This window comes from Mirounga angustirostris, unplaced genomic scaffold (assembly GCF_029215605.1).
Source record: "Mirounga angustirostris isolate CCGP_5_RB_7025 unplaced genomic scaffold, mMirAng1.0.hap1 SCAF_1, whole genome shotgun sequence".
In the NCBI taxonomy this organism is placed as follows: domain Eukaryota; kingdom Metazoa; phylum Chordata; class Mammalia; order Carnivora; family Phocidae; genus Mirounga; species Mirounga angustirostris.
The window spans coordinates 31040564-31057822 of NW_026991709.1; the positions used below are offsets into that span (position 1 = coordinate 31040564).

Here is a 17259-nt window from a genome sequence, read left to right on the forward strand (position 1 = left end):
CTACAATTGTGAGTCTCTTTCTGTCAAGTGATCTTAAGTACATTCCTCATTATTCCCTCATCATAGCACCAGAATGAGAGTTCACACTTGGTTGGTACTCAACAGATGTTTCCTTGTCCTGTCTGATGGGGAACTTGAAGGAAGCATCCCTACTATAGATAAGAATTGAGGAAGAACTAAGTAGTGAAAAGTAAATATTAAAATGCTGGCAAAAATTGACTTGTTATCTTGGATTTAATAATGGCCATGCTGGGCACAATCAAAATATGTATGAGAAGTTCTAGAAAAATGATGTGGTTCAGAGTCACAGAAGTGCTGTGGACCATAAAACATAACCTATGCATTCAAAAATAATTTCAACATACATCAAATCCTTTCCTTACACTTGTTCACCCTCCTGATCTTGTGGCTAACTGGGAGCTGGGCTCACTGCCATTGCCCAGCATCACAGGAGAATATCGTATTACATATCGCGAGCCTGGGAAAAGATTAAAATTCAGAATTCAAAGTACAGTATCTACTGAATGTGTATCATTTCTGCACCCTCATAAAGTAAAAAAAATCATTAAGTCAAAGCATTGTAAATCACAGACCATTTGAACTCCATCCCTTTCTATTCAGGCCTTTACACAGGAAATGTTGGTCACTGTTTAGAAGGTGGGAAGGACTACGCACACTTTACATTAATTTTTTTGTTGTTTTTATAACATAGTAAATAAAGGGGAATTGAATTGCAAGAATGTGAATCACCAAAATATTAGTTCAATGCTCCCTGTTCACCAAAACGATTTTTCCCTAAATAATGAAAGCAGATGAAATTTCTGAACCACTGTAAGTACTATGGGATAAATAATGCAGAATGGACATGATCTCATGTTAGTGGAAATTATCTAATTAGCATATACATATACATATTCTCATAACCACAGGTTTTTGTTTTGTTCTCTTTTTCCTTTTTAATGACAACGCTCAATGCCGGTAACAGGGATGAGATAGTGTGCAGTAGGCCAGGCACTCTCATACACAGCTGCTGGAGGTATAAGACTGTTTCTAGATCAGAGCCTTAAATTGCTTGTATCTTTTGCTCCTGGACTGCCACTTCTCTAACTTAAATACAAAAACATACAGTGCAAAAAAGACTAGTCTACATTTTTCTCAATGTCATTCATAAGGGTAAATTATTTGAATAATCTAAGTATATAATTTCAAATCTATGATTTCAAAGCTAATGATTAAATAAATTCTAGTTCATCCATGGAATAGAATGGAATTTAGCTATTAAAATGACATATACAACCACATTGAGGATAGCACAGCTGGGAGATGAAAATAACCTGAGTTCTTAATATTATTGATCTCTGAACTCACCCAAATATTAGCATGCCCTACTTGGACTTCTTGTTTCGTGAGCTAATAAATTTCCCTTTTTCTCTGAATCAATTTGAATTAGAATTTGTAGATACTTTCAGCCTAAATTATTTTAACTAATTCATAGACCACATTCAATAGTGTGTTAGAAAAATAGCACATTGTGACCAACGGATTTACCAAAGAACTTAAGAAGGTTTCATCATTTAAAAATATAAGTATTTATTATTTGTCTAGATTAAATGAGTAAAAAAATATATATGTATTTAATCATCTTCCAACATATTAAATTTTTAAATAATTTTTCAAGGCTCATTACGGAATAAAAAATTATCACAGTAAGCTACAAATAGAAGAAAATTTCCTTAATGTGATAAAGATGTCTACAACAAATATTGGAAATATTTTCTTACATTTTAATAGTTTCCAATTTTCTAATAGTTTTGAGTCTAATATTTGGAAATTTGGAATAAAACAAAGATATCTGCTATCACTTCTATTTTTCAACATTGTTTTTTAACACCACCATTTAATCAATAATGTAAGAAAAATAAATGAGTTCTAAAATTTGTAAAGACCGAGGTAAAACTATTGTCTTTATGTGATATGATTTTGAAGTTAATCAAACAAAAAATAAAAGCAAGATGAATTAGGAAGTAGAGCTAGGTATACAGATAGAAATACTTAAAACAAATACAACAAAAAAAGTCAATGAATTAATTCAAGAAATGTGTGTGGGGGGGACAGGGTTTGGTACAAAAAGATGTGTTTAAGGCCTATGTAAAAAAGTAATTCTTGCTCTTGACATATGGGCCTAAAAAAGAATTTGAGAAAAAAAATGGGAAGATACATCATGTCCTAGAAAGGGAAGAACAAATAATGTAAGATATCATCTCTTCCCAAATTAACTTTTAAATTAATGTCTTCCCAATCAAAATCTCTGTGGATGGAACTGTTGAATTACTATATCATACACCTGAAACTAATATAATACTGTATGCTAACTACCTGGAATTAAAAATAAACACTTAAAAAAAATCTCTGTGGGAAACTGAAATACTGATTCTAAAGTTCATCTACTGCAAAGATACAAAGAGTTGTTTTTTTTAAAGTAAATATTAATTATGTTAAATATAAAAAGAAGAGAAATATGTCACCACGTTAAAAGTAATAATTACTGGGTAGCAGGAGAATAAATGAGTCTCATTTTCTTCCTTAAATTTAAATTATCTGTGGTAGATAAATAACTGGTATTTTCAATTAAAATATTATTAAATATTTATTTTTCTAAAACAAAAGTATACACATTCAACAAATTAACAAAAATAGTTTAATTTAATCACAATTCTATGAACTGTTACTGTAAAATATTGTGAGGCATTAAAATTAGCCACCATATATAGAGCACCTACTCTGTCAGACATGCCTTTAAATTGGTACCATATTCCACTAACGTTGCAATGTTGAGATATTTTCCACATAGAAGAAAATTATAGATTTTACTGCTTAAGAATTATTTCAAGTTTATAAGAAGTTATATCAAAACACATCCATGTTAATGAATAATTAGTACTTTCTTTGAAGGTGCAGCTTTACAGAACAAATTATTCAGAGTTTATTCACATCTTAAACTCTACAAATATTTCATGTGTGGAGAATTTGTCTAAATCAAAATAAATCAGGAAATTAATTCAGAATGAGGTCATATGTAATGAGAAAACTTATTCATATTATTTAAATACTCCCTCTGTTTTCTATTATAGATAAACCTTCCAATACTTTGTTCATGAAACACTTTTGGACCACATTTTATGACTAAGAATTTCAAAATAAATTGTTGCATTATGTAAATATAAATAAAAATGAGTTATCCCTTTCTGTTATCTTTACCACAAAAGCAATAGCCTTACAGGAAAAATAGGTGAAGAAAATCTAATTATATGAAGATAAGAAAGAAAGATATGTATTTTTAAGGGGGCAAAGCTAAAAATCACACAATTCTAAAATCTGTAGTTTTTAAAGATGTAGATTAACAGAATAAACCTAAGACCAAAGCTGAAATGAGCAGACAGTGGCCTATGAATAATAGGCAAGGGGCATTGAACTATTCAGATAATTAAGGTTCATCTATTTATTTTTTCCTAATTATATCTCAATCTGACCTCAGGGTCCAGTCAGGTTCCCTTGACAAGCTATTAGATTTGTTTTCAGATATTCCAAGGGAGCATCAGGGGTTTCTGAAAGCATCAGAGGACAATGTCAATATCAAGAACCAATAGAATCTATCATAGCCGAATTATGTCGCAAGATCCAGGAAACATGATACTGACTAGAGTGTTGAAATAGTCAGCAAGTGGGATTAGATGCTTGGACTGAATAATCCCTAGATTTTACCCAAACATCCCAGGAGAAGATGAGCATATCCTAAGCAGAACCAGCAATCTTCTGAAAACTAATCCTGAGCCAAAATTTTGTAAAGCAGAAACCTCAATATTTATCTCAGCTAGAAATGAAATTAAACAGCAAGAACATAAGCCATGGGCCAGGAAATCCCTTGTGCTTATTTTTTTCATACCTTTGCAGATTGTATATGGACCCATGATAAAAAAAAAATACTTTTGCTTTTATCTCCATAGATTCATTAGGGAAAAAATTAAAGCCAATGAGAACTCACACCTGTTTCAGCCACCAACCATGAGGTGATTGTCTGAGAAACTGAATAAGTCATTTGTGGTGACTATATAGTTCCTAAGTGACAAAGTTTTGATTGAATACTGTTGTGGGGGAAGATACCTAAAACACCTAAATCTGTTCATTTATTCAAACATTCAGTCTTCATTCTTATTAACTGAACAAGTATTTTTCAAGCACTTACTATGGTGCTTGGCTCTGGAAATACAACTGGGAACAAGAAAGTAATAGTCCTCCTTACAGAAAATCAAGAGGCAGTTTGCCAAAGTAAGCAAGCAATGGAATTAAATAATGATAACTGCAATGACAGAAGACCATCAATCCTGGACTGGGAAATCTTTCTAGAAGAGTTGACAGGTAATGTAAACCCTGTGATGTGAATGTTGGAGACCATGACCCAGGCAAAATATGTTTCCATGTGTGATGGGGGTTAGAGTGGGACAATGAGATTTGTCATCAGAGGTGTTGGATGTAGACTGAAGATCACATCTAATGTCCCAGACATAAAAGTGTGTGTGGCTTCTCTGTGGGAATGAAATTCTTCATTCTGGCTGCATCCCAGTTTGATATGAGTGGATAATATTTAATCTGACATGGAAAATAAAAGCTAGGCACAAATGGGCTTGAATACCCCTTCTGTGGCACTTCAAGAGTTTGGACTTTTGAGATCAGTGGGCAGCCCTGGAAAGGTTTACCATCAGGGAATGTCATGATCCTGTTCACATTCTAGAGTAATCACTCTGGCTGCAGCAGCATGGACTGTCTTCCAGCAGGCAAGGCTAAAGTCAGAAAGACCAATTTGAGGGCAGTAGCAACATAGTAATTGTAGGAGTGATGTAGCGAATGTAGTAACATAGATGACGGTTGCAGCTCAGTCACTATTACAGTGACTAAAATTGGCTGTGGATGTGGCCAACAATAAGAAATAATTACTGTACTTTCTTCTTTCAGAGTTTAAAAGCTGGATTATTTCCCTGCTTGGCCAATTATCAGCTATTTAATGGTCTTCTAACGGGTTTCCACATTCATCTACTCTAGCCACTCCTTCCACACCGAAAACAGAGTTACGTTAAAAAATATAAAAAAGGAATTGTTTTCCCATAACTATATGGTCAATTAATCCTCGACAAAGCAGGAAAGAATATCCAATGGGAAAAAGACAGTCTTTTCAACAAAAGGTGTTGGGAAAACTGGACAGCAACATGAAAAGAATGAAACTGGGCCACTTTCTTACATCAAACACAAAAATAAATTCAAAATGGATTAAAGATCTAAATGTGAGACCTGAAACCATAAAAATCCTAGAGGAGAACAAAGGCAGTAACCTCTTTGACATCAGCTGTAGCAACTTCTTTCTAGGTATGTCTCCTGAGGCAAGGGAAACAAAAGCAAAAATGAACTATTGGGACTCCAAAAAAAAATAAAAAGCTTCTGCAAAGCAAAGGAAAGAATCAACAAAACTGAAAGGCAACCTGTGGAATAGGAGAAAATATTTGCAAATGGCATATCTCATAAAAGGTTAGTACCCAAAATATATAAAGAACTTACAACACTCAAAAAAAAAAAGAAAAAGAACTTATAAAACTCAACACCTAAAAAATGAATAATCCAATTTAAAAATGGGCAGAAGACAGGAACAGACATTTTTCCAAAGAAGATATCCAGATGTCCAACAGACACTTGAAAAGATGCTCAAAATCACTTATCATCAGGGACATACAAATCAAAAGTACAATGAGATATCACCTCACACCAGTCAGAATTGCTAAAATTAACACAGGAAACAACAGGTGTTGGTGAGGATGTGGAGAAGCAGGAACCCTCTTACACTGCTGGTGGGGATGCAAACTGGTGCAGTCACTGTGGAAAACAGTGTGGAGGTGCCTCAGAAAGTTCAAAAATAGAATTACCCTACAATCCTACAATGGCACTACTAGCTACTTACCCAAAGTATACAAAAATACTAATTCGAAGTGCAACATGCACCCCGATGTTTATAGCAGCATTATCAATAATAACCAAATTGTGGAAAGAACCCAAATGTCCATCAAATGATGAATGGATAAAGTGTTGGTATCTATATAAAATGGAATATTACTCAGCCACGAGAAAAATGAAATCTTGTCATTTGCAATGAAGTGGATGAAGCTAGAGAATATTATGCTAAGCGAAATAAGTCAGTCAGAGAAAGACAATGCCGTATGATTTCACTCATATGTGGAATTTAAGAAACAAAACAGATGAACATATGAAAAAAAGAGAGAAAGAGAGAGAGAGGCAAACCAGGAAACAGACTCTAAACTACAGAGAACAAACTGAGGGTTACTGGAGGGGAGGTGGGAAGGGGGATGGGTTAAGTGGGGGATGGGTTAAGAAGGGCACTAGTAGTGATGAGCACTGGGTGTTGTAAATGATGAACACTAAATTCTACACCTGAGACAAATACTACACTGTATGTTAACCAGCTGGAATTTAAATAAAAACTTGAAGAAAAAAAAACTGATGAAATAAATTGAAGATGACACAAATAAAAAGATATTAGATATTAATAAATTAGAAGAAACAATGTTGTTAAAATGTCCATACTATCCAAAGCAATCTACAGATTTAATGCAATTCCTATCAGAATACCAACAACATTTTTCAAAGAACCAGAATAAATAATGCTAAAATTTGCATGGAACCACAAAAGACCCCAAATAGCTAAAGCAATCTTGAGAAAGAGGAACTGGAGTTATCTCAATCCCAGATTTCATAATATACTACAAAGCTGTAGTAATCAAAACAGTATGGAACTAGCACAAAAATAGATCAATGCGACGGAATAGAGAGCTCAAAAATAAACCCACTGTTATATAGTTAATTCATCTATAATAAAGGAGGCAAGAGTATACAATGAATAAAAGACCGTCTCTTCAACAAATGGCAAATGGTGCTGGGAAAACTAGACAGCTACATGCAAAAATATGAAACTGGACCACTTTCTTACACCATACACAAAAATAAAATGGAGTAAAGATCTAAATGTGAGACCTGAAGCCATAAGACTCCTAGAAGAAACCATAGGCAGTAATTTCTTTGACAGTGGCAGCAGAAATATTTTTCTAGATATGTCTCCTCAAGCAAGGGAAACAAAAGCAAAAATAAACTATTGGGACTACACCAAAATAAAAATCTTTTGTATGGTGAAGAAAAACATCAGCAAATGACAAGGCAACCTACTTGCAAATTATATATCCAATAAGGGGTTAATAGCCAAAATATATAAAGAACTTATACAACTGAACACACACACACACACACACACACCAGATAGAAAGAGAGAGAGATAAAACAGGCAGAGGACTATTTAAATATGATTTAAAAAAATAGGCAGAGGAACTGAATAGACATTTTCTCAAAGATGACATACAAATAGCCTACAGACACATGAAAATATGCTCAACATCACTAATTACCAGGGAAATGCAAATCAAAACCACAATGAGATATCACCTGACAACTGTCAGAATGTCTAGAAACAAAAATACAAGAACTAATAAGGGCTGGCCAGGACGTGGAGAGAAAGGAACTTTCATGCACTATTGGTGGGAATGCAAATTGGTGCAGCCACTGTGGAAAACAGTATGGAAGTTCCTCAAAAAATTAAAAATAAAATTACCATATGATCCAATAATTCCACTACTGGGTATTTATTCAAAGAAAATAAAAACACTAACTCAAAAATATATGCACTCATATGTTTATTGCATCATTATTTATAAGATATGGAAGCAACCCAAGTGTCCATCCACTGATGAATGGATAAAGAAGATGTGAGATATATACATATATACATATATCTTGTAAAATATATATGCACATACACAATGGACTATTACTTAGCCATTAAAAAAAGAATGCGATCTTGCCATTTGCAACAACATGGATGGACCTAGAGGGTATAATGCTATGTGAATAAGTCAGAGTAAGACAAATACCATATGATTTAATTAATATGTGGAATTTAGGAAATAAATAAACAAGGGGAAAAAAAGAGTAACAAAAAACAGACTCTAACTCAAAGAGTAAAATGGTGCTTGCCAGAGGGGAGGTAGTGGGAGATGGGTGAAATAGATGAAGGATATTAAGAAAAAATAATCGTAATAATAAAGCATAATTTCTTTTTTTTATTTAAATTCAATTAGCCAACATATAGTTCATCATTAGTTTCAAATGTAGTGTTCAGTGATTCTTCAGTTGCGTATAACACCCAGTGCTCATCACATCCTGTGCCCTCCTTAATGCCCAACACCTAGTTACCCCATCCCCCCACCCACCTCCCCTTCTGCAAGGGGTTTGTCTCATGGTTTGTCTCCCTCTTTGTTTCTTCCCATTCAGTTTTCCCTCCCTTCCCCGGTGGTCCTCCATGCTATTCCTTATGCTCCACATATGAGTGAAACCATATGATAATTGTCTTTCTCTGATCGACTTATTTCACTTAGCATAATACCCTCCAGTTCCATCCATGTCAATGTAAATGGTAGGTATTCATCCTTTTTGATGGCTGAGTAATATTCCATTGTATATATGGACCACATCTTTTTTTTTTTTAAAGATTTTATTTATTTATTTGACAGAGAAAGACACAGCGAGAGAGGGAACACAAACGGGGAGTGGGAGAGGGAGAAGCAGACTCCCCGCCGAGCAGGGAGCCCGATGCAGGACTCGATCCCGGGACTCCAGGATCACGACCTGAGCCGAAGGCAGTCGCTTAACCAACTGAGCCACCCAGGCGCCCGGACCACATCTTCTTTATCCATTCATCTGTTGAAGGGCATCTCGCTCCTTCCACAGTTTGGCTATTGTGGACACCGCTGCTATGAACATCGGGGTGCAGGTGCCCCTTCATTTCACTACATCTGTATCTTTGGGGTAAATACCCAGTAGTGCAATTGCTGGGTTGTAGGGTAGCAATAAAGCATAATTTCTATTTAATTAAGTAATAATTCACTAGAATATTTTATTTCTGAACATATACCCAACATTATTGCCAACATGTATAGGGGTTTATATATAGTATATTGTATATTTGTATATAATATAAATTTACATATATTATACATAATACAAATATAATTTATATGTTATACATAATATAAATATATAATGTAAAAACATATGTACACACAGAGATATATGAACTTACATATACATAAGGCTTGAGTTAAGACACATATATAGAATACTCAATGTAAGAACTCATAAGCAAACAATCTTTAAAAACATGCCTGAAATATGTATAAATTACAATACAGCCCCTTTGAAGAGAGCAGTTGTTACCATGGTTATACCAGAAGTCAGGTGACAGGCAAGAAAAAGAGGGCATCAGTGAACAAGGGGACCCTGTGCCAAGCGTCACAGGGTGGGGGGGGGCAGTAAACTAGAAGACAGGAGGATGAGCTATACTCCTTCTATTTGTTAGAATTTGGAGGGGCGCCTGGGTGGCTCAGTTGGTTAAGTGACTGCCTTCAGCTCAGGTCATGATCCCAGAGTCCTGGGATCGAGTCCCACATCGGGCTCCCTGCTGAGCAGGGAGACTGCTTCTCCCTCTGACCCTCCCCCCTCTCATGCTCTCTCTATCTCATTCTCTCTCTCAAATAAATAAATAAAATCTTTAAAAAAATAAAAGAATTTGGTTACTTATTTAGAATTCACATTAATATAAATATAAGAAAATGAACTGTGCAAATTGTCCAGGGACTATATTATTATTATCAAAGTTAGTTTAATTTGAAGTGAGTTGCAGAAATAATAAGGAAATTTGTATTAGCACTGTGTGGTTATTTCCTGTTCTGAATACTTCCTGAGGAACAATGTACAAAGACACCGAGGCATCTCAGTGTGTTTTTTTAAAGATTAGAACTGTACCTGAGAAAAACGAACAAACAAAAAACAGAAATAAGTTGTCATTCTAAAATAGCATATTTGAATGTTTCTAATAATTCTATGAATTGATTTGCAATGTCATGGAATTTTCATTGGTAATACACCTTTGTAAATGTAATCATGTGCACACTATTAAATAGTCATATAACCAGCCTAAATCACCCAGATATATTCAACTTATTACTTGTCCCTATTAGAATAAATGCATGGTTTCTGCCCACACTTTAAAAAACCTTAATGATTTATTAATAAATAGAAAAATATGGAAAAATTAACATAATCATCTGAATCATCCTAGTTAAAAAAAAGTCACTTTTTTACCTGGTATACTGAGTGGATAGATGAAATATCATTAACTACTATAACATGTGATGATTTGGGAAAGCTGTGTTGAAGTTTGCCTTTGCAGAGTCAATTAGGTAAATGAGCCTTTCCACAAATTAATACTGTAAATAAGTGAATTGTGGCCTGCATGAGTTAAGGGCAGATATTGTTCCCATATATTTATAAACCCAATTGGGAAAGAATAATTTTGTAGATTTAAGGAATATACTATTATAAAAATATATTATTATATTAATATATTGCCTATACAAATATTATTACATATTATAATGCATTATTAAAAAACAATTACATTTACTAAGAAATATCTCATTCAATTGCCCTATCTTTACTACTTTATTGTATTTGAATGTACTAGTATTATACAGAATCTAATGAAATGTCAGGGCCCTGAAAATAAATGGTAGTCATTACTGCTCATCTTTTAATTTTCAAGGTCAGAGATTCATTGTCAAATTGGTACCTAATAAACATAAATTAATTTCTCTAAATTTAATTAATTTAAATAATTGCTTCATGGGTAGAACTAACCAGTTCGTATAAGCAAAGTTGAATTTTACATGCCCATGCATGAAGTTCTAAATCCTGATTTCCACCGCCATCCTCCTTTGTCATCCTTCTATGCACTTTCATCTACCTACCTATTTACTGAGCTATCTGCGTAGCTCCAGCTTCCTAACTATAAATCATTTCTATCATTAGTCCCATTCCACTGAGAGAAAACTCTAACAAAGGTGTTAAGTAACTTGATTAATGGCACACAGCAAATAGTAGGAAAGCTAAGGGTGAAGCTCAAAAATGTCCACCTTCAAATCCATTGTCTCAGTCACTGTACTGGATTGCCACCACAGGTTCTCTGACCTAGACGTCCCCAAACCATTCCCCAATGCGCTGACCAACTTCTATCCCCCATTCTCGCTCAGCATATTACACACACCCCGAGGTCCATCACTTACAGCAGCCTTTTGAATTTTTACAAATTCTTCATATCTTCTTAAAACGAGATAACATTCACTATGCCTTTTCCAATTCTTCTCAATATAAATCTTTTTGTATGATTCTCAACCATGGGATCTATTCCCCTGCTGGGTCATTTGTCATTATCTGCCATCTTCTTCTTTTTTTTTTTTTTTTTTGATAAGTACTCTCTCCCCGACTAACTTGTGAGCTCTTTGATAAGAACCAACTTGCTATTTTTTTAAATCCACCAAAATTTGTTATAGTTTGCTGAAGAATTGAAAACAAAGAATAAGCTATCAATTTTCTTCAGTTTGAAGACTAATTTTCACTGTATACATATTTTCAAGATTAAAACTTTCTTCTCCTAACAAGTTTTCACCAAAAAATGTTTTAAACAGCAAATTATATGGTATCTAGATTAAAATGCAAATATCTTTAATAAAGTCTAGGCCTGGGAAGCAGAGGGGAAGGAGAATCCACATATACACTGTGATAACTGGCAAAACAGAGCAGAGGCAAGGGTTATGTTTGCAAAGAGGTCTAGAAGGTCTCCAGAGGGAAAATAGGAAAGGGAGATTTAGATTTGATTCTCAGGTCCCAGGATGCCAGGTTTAGATATCACGAGTCGGGGGCATAGGGGATTGAAGCTCCTTTATTGTCATGAGTAAAAAATGAGTTCACTGGAGCAGAAAAGACTCAGTGGGCATGAGTTGATTTTGGGAGAAGAATAATTTTAGGTTAAACTTGTTTTATCTTTCTATCCAAGTCTGAGACAACTGGACATAAGTTTCTCAAAAATAAGAGCTATATGGAACTGAAAAAAATGGATAAATATAAATGCTATAACATTAAGAATATTACTTAAAAAATCAAGAACTTCCATTTCCATTATAGGAAGCCCAAGCATAGTACTAGGAAGCATGGAAATGAAACCTGTTTGTTTTAGTGAGAGAAACATGATTCGTGACAAAGGTAGGAAGATCACTACCAGTAATTATGAAAGAGGTCATAACTCTGTGAAAACAAAATAAATGTCCCATGATTGGGCCACATAAAGGGAACATGGAGCAGAGCTTGGCAGTGACATAATGAAAGAAATTGATGCCCACAGGTTACAGAGGTTAATATCAAAACCTGCTAAAGAGAACCTATCAGAAACCTAGCTCCCTGTCAGAAAATGGGAGAAGCTAGGAGAAGAAGTTGGAATCCCATTCTGCTTGGCACAACTTGGACAAAGAGTTAGACGAAGGGTATGTCTGCAATTGTTATTCTTGTAATCATACCTTCCTCATGGCTCCTCTGGCTAATGTAAAAGCATGTGCTACACAGCATAAAATAAACATTAAAAGTGAAAGATTATGATGTCACTATTAAGTTATTAATTTTTAAAGTATTCTTTCAATGATTAAAAAACTGTTAGCTGATCTAAGCTACAAATCTGGTTAAAAAAAAAAATCAGCAGGAGGGTTCTCTGTTGTGCTGTGACTTCTGAGAACTTCATGCATAAACTCCCAGCCCAACAGGCTTTTGAAAACATGCCTCTCCACAGGAATGCCCCGGTGTGTCCACAATGTGAACAGCTCACACTGACCAAGACTCAACCATCTTTTCAGTTTGGGCCTGAATTTGTTATATCATCTCTTCTCTTACCCCTTCCTAGCCTCCTCAGATTTAGGGTCATCTCCCAAACAGCCTTAAAAAAATAGTACCACCACCAAAAAAAAAATAGTACTACCTGTCTCTTTTTCTAGAGCTCATCTCATTGGGCAGAGAAAGCCAAAAATTTCATCGTGGGTGAATATTGTGCCCAAATGCTAACAAGCAGGTCTAATGTGATTATAAAGATCTTAAAGTGCACACATCAATCCTCAGATGAGCTGACTCATTTCCCACTGCACACTAGCATCCACCCCTCTCCTGTGTACCTGCTTGGTTAATGATTTCTCCCTGTTACACTATAAATTCCACAAAGTAACCCTGCAGCATTTTCTTTGTAAAATAAATCATTATCTTTTGTCAGAGGAGTGCATAATTACAACAAAATAACGGTTCAAAACTGCTTACAATTGGCTTTTTACATTTGACGTCTGCAGAATAGAATAATTGCCTAAAGACAATGTATAACCTTGATTTAAATGACTTACTACGCACACTTTGCATATATGCGGTGAAAATAATCTTCACTCAAAACAGTTTCCCCTGCTGACAAATGATTTCGTTTAGGTTGAAAACAGTATACATTTATAATCCCCTTGTCTGTTTTATAACTTTGTGTATCTTGCATCCACTCCCTTTCACCTCGTTGCCCTACTTTGTAATCCAAGAGATCGTTTTTCATCTATGTTCACTTTTTAAAATAAAATTCAGTGCAAGTCTGAGGAAAAATAAAGAAGTAAATCATACAAATAGGATAGAGAAAATGAAAGGAAGAATAGTATTCATGTTCTTTCGCTCCCTCTACATGTACGTACCCTTAATGTTATTGTGATCGCTACACGGAAGGGTAAGCAGTAGCATAAGCTGCTACCAGATATCACTTCATGTCCTGTAGACCATCAGATGACCTAATCCAATTAGGAGAACTCCAGTTTGCCTCCGTTTCTTTCATAACAGGCAATAATATTTCTCTGAATGTTGAAGGTTTTGTAGGGCATTTGGGGGGAGTTACAAGCAATCTTGTAGAGGGGTAGATTCATTGTATACTTTCACGTCTCCTATCCTAAGTGTTGTCAGATGAATGATCAAAATGAATTGGAAACCAAATAGAATGTTGGGAGAGAAAAATGTCTTACTCCTCTTAAATGAGAACACCATTAAAACAGGAAAAGGAAATGTTTGTAAGAGAGAGGCCAGACCAATAAGGCTTCAAAATACTTGAGAACGCCTATCATGCGTTTTGATATTACTAGCTGCCTTTCTTTTAGTAAAATGCAGACTCCAACCATCATTAAGTTGTATTTAAAGCTTTGCAGATGGTGGTCAATATTAATAGATGGTTACTTGTATCAAGCTGTTGGAAAGTCCAAAGTAAAAATTGCTCAATGATGGGATATAAGTAGAGAGGAAGGTTCCAAATGGTTTGAAAACTTTGACATATGGAGAAGAAAAGCAAAAGAACTAAGGATCAGAAATAGAGGGCAAAAGCAGCTGGTCCACAGGCAGTGCATCTGGGCCCTTTTTAGAAAAGACATACTGATATTAATATCAGCTGAGCTTTCTAGCATTGGAGGAAGTGGCTGTGCCTGATCAGAGTATCCTTGCCAGAGCAGAGGTTTTTAAATAGGACTCAGTGAATGCCTGTCTATCTCCACAGGGTTCTACAAGGTCTGTATGAGACGTTTTTAAGAAATGCATTGCTTTAAAAAATAGATAAGACAAGCATATTCTGGGTGATTTAATCCTTTTATCATAGAATGAAATACAATGAGGTACTTCAAAGCTGGCATTTCAATGTCATTGGATACAATTGGATCCAAATGTCTACTCACCATTCATCTATTCCATCAGATATAGATACACACACACACACATACATATATATATGTGTATAGGCATGTACACACACAAAGTCTCTGCTACATGCCAGACACTAACTGAAGACTGAGCATACAGGAGTAACAGACAAAATTTCTGTTTCCATAGCCCTTCTATATCCCATGATAATATATGGGCTAGAACAAATCCTATCCAGAGAATTAAAGAGGGTGGTGTGATAAGAGAGCATGCCTGAGTATAGACTCCTGATAAAGAGTTCTGCAAACTCTTCTATTAGGAGATGTTATTTAAGGGAACCACCATCTTCCAGTAATTCACCAAAATGACGAACACAAAGGAAAGGGGAAAGGTACCCGCTATATGTTCTCTAGACATTTTAGAAAACATGGAGTTGTTCCTTTGGCCACATACATGAGAATCCATAAGAAAGTTGATATTGTGGACATCAAGGGAATGGGCACTGTTCAAAAAGGAATGCCCCACAAATGTTACCATGGCAAAACTGGAAGAGTCTACAATGTTACTCAGCATGCTGTTGGCATTGTTGTAAACAAACAAGTTAAGGGCAAGATTCTTGCCAAGAGAATTAATGAACGCATTGAGCATATTAAACACTCAAAGAGTCGAGACAGCTTCCTGAAGCATGTGAAGGAAAATGATCAGAAAAAGAAGGAAGCCAAAGAGAAAGGTCCTTGGGTTCAACTGAAGTGCCAGCCTGCCCCACCCAGAGAAGCACACTTTGTGAGAACTAATGGAAAGGAGCCCGAATTGCTGGAACCCATTCCCTATGAATTCATGGCATGATAAATGTAAAGAAAACAAAAGACCTCAAGACTGTAAAAATGTTTCTCTTAATTGAGTAGAAGTGTGGTGTCCTTTCCCCCCAAAAAATATTTAAAGCAAACTTCGTGTCCTAAAAAAAAAAAAAGGAGATGTTATTTAAAGTGAAACATACATAATAAAAAGGAGAACACCAAATAATAAAAAAGAGTTAAGAGAAACCCAGGCAGATGAGTTGGCAGGAGGACCATCAACACCAACAGAGAGGAACCAAGAAAGCACGCAGTGGCTAACTTGGTGACTGAGTGTTGATATTACATCAGTGAACAGGGACCAGGTCATGAGGGCTCTGTGGTCCAGGACAGAGTTTCTGAATTCTTCAAATTGCAATAAAAAGAAATGTACATTTTTAAGCTCCAATATTGCTATTTAAAAGATAGTTCTGACTCCTAAGTGGATAATGGATTATGGCGAGGTTAACAAAGATTTAGTTAGGGGGCTTGTAGGAATCCATTCAAGAAAGAAGTACAGCTTATACTATGATGCCAATAGTAGATATGGAAGAAGTACATGGATTCATGTGGTAAATGTGCAAAATGAGAGGATGAAACAGTAGAGGAAGAGCAATGAGTCCCTGGTAATTCTCTGATCACATGGATAGACCATGTCCTATTTTCTGAGTGGTAGACTCAGAGGTAAGCAGTCTGATGGAGAAAGCGGTACTGGGAATAAAGAGTTATGGTTTGGGCACTTAAATTTTGAATTGCTTATTAGTCATCTAAGTGAAAAATTCAAGTAGGCAATGAAAAAAGGGTCTGAAGTTTCAGGGAGACAATTCAGGGCAAATCAATGACAGAGGAAAAATGATAATGCTGTGGATGTTTTAGAATTGTTGAAAATATTGAGAGATGCTCTTAGAAAAGTAAATGATCCACTTTATGATTATATTACTAATGTCCAATGTAAAGTGAAGGGTACGCTGTCATTCTTTTAAATAGCGTACTCAGAGTCAAACATAAAAAGCCCCAAATCAAAAAGGTCACACTGGGATAATTCCTTGTGCAATTTTATAATTTGCACATTTTTGCGTTTATAATCTAAATGTTATAAAATACAATAAACATACACTTAATTTACTTTTTCCTTCAAGATAATTCCAGTCAATACTTTCTAAAAACATGCCTTTTTACATTTTAGTATCCATTTATACAGACTCACTTTAATTGTTCAAATCCCACTTCCAAATTTCTTAGTATAATTAGGAACTTTCTGTACTATAACTTATTTATATATACACGTCTTGTTAAAAATTTACCTCTCTTTTCCAAATTTGGCTATTTTGACAGGATGTTCTTGACATTTAAATAAATGACTAGCTTTGGGTAAAATGCTACCAGAAAGATTGACCTCCTGTTATTAAATACTTTTTGTCCTATGATTGTTTTATATCAAAATATCATTCATTCCCCCACTCATCTCCCCTTTCTACAAAAAAATGGTACTTTTGCCAGCTACTTCACAGTTAAACAGTTTCTTTTAACTTAAAAATGGATTGGATTTATAGTGATCTTATTTAAATAAATTCTTTGTACTCTTTTTCTTTTTCAATGTAAAATATGGTTTTAGTTATTAGCTCTTAAAAATGTTTGAAATGTAATTTATTTTTAAGAGTTGAATGCTTTTGAACAAGTC

General features: G+C 34.9%; 1 protein-coding gene across 1 annotated transcript; it reads left to right on the plus strand.

The window, feature by feature from the left end:
- The first annotated feature begins 4244 nt into the window (after positions 1–4244).
- Positions 4245–15664, plus strand: LOC123834585 (large ribosomal subunit protein eL21-like). The gene is made up of 2 exons (XM_045863679.3): positions 4245–4416; positions 15080–15664. The coding sequence occupies exons 1-2, from the start codon at positions 4245–4247 to the stop codon at positions 15589–15591; spliced, it is 684 nt and encodes a 227-aa protein (XP_045719635.1). The 3' UTR covers positions 15592–15664.
- Positions 15665–17259: the final 1595 nt, after the last annotated feature.

Bases quoted from the DNA above. Each gene is read 5' to 3' on its own strand.
- LOC123834585 (XM_045863679.3), top strand. From the start codon at position 4,245: ATGGTGCTTGGCTCTGGAAATACAACTGGGAACAAGAAAGTAATAGTC. The intron at 4,417-15,079 runs GTAATGTAAACC...ATGTTATTTAAG, and splicing joins CTTTCTAGAAGAGTTGACAG to GGAACCACCATCTTCCAGTA.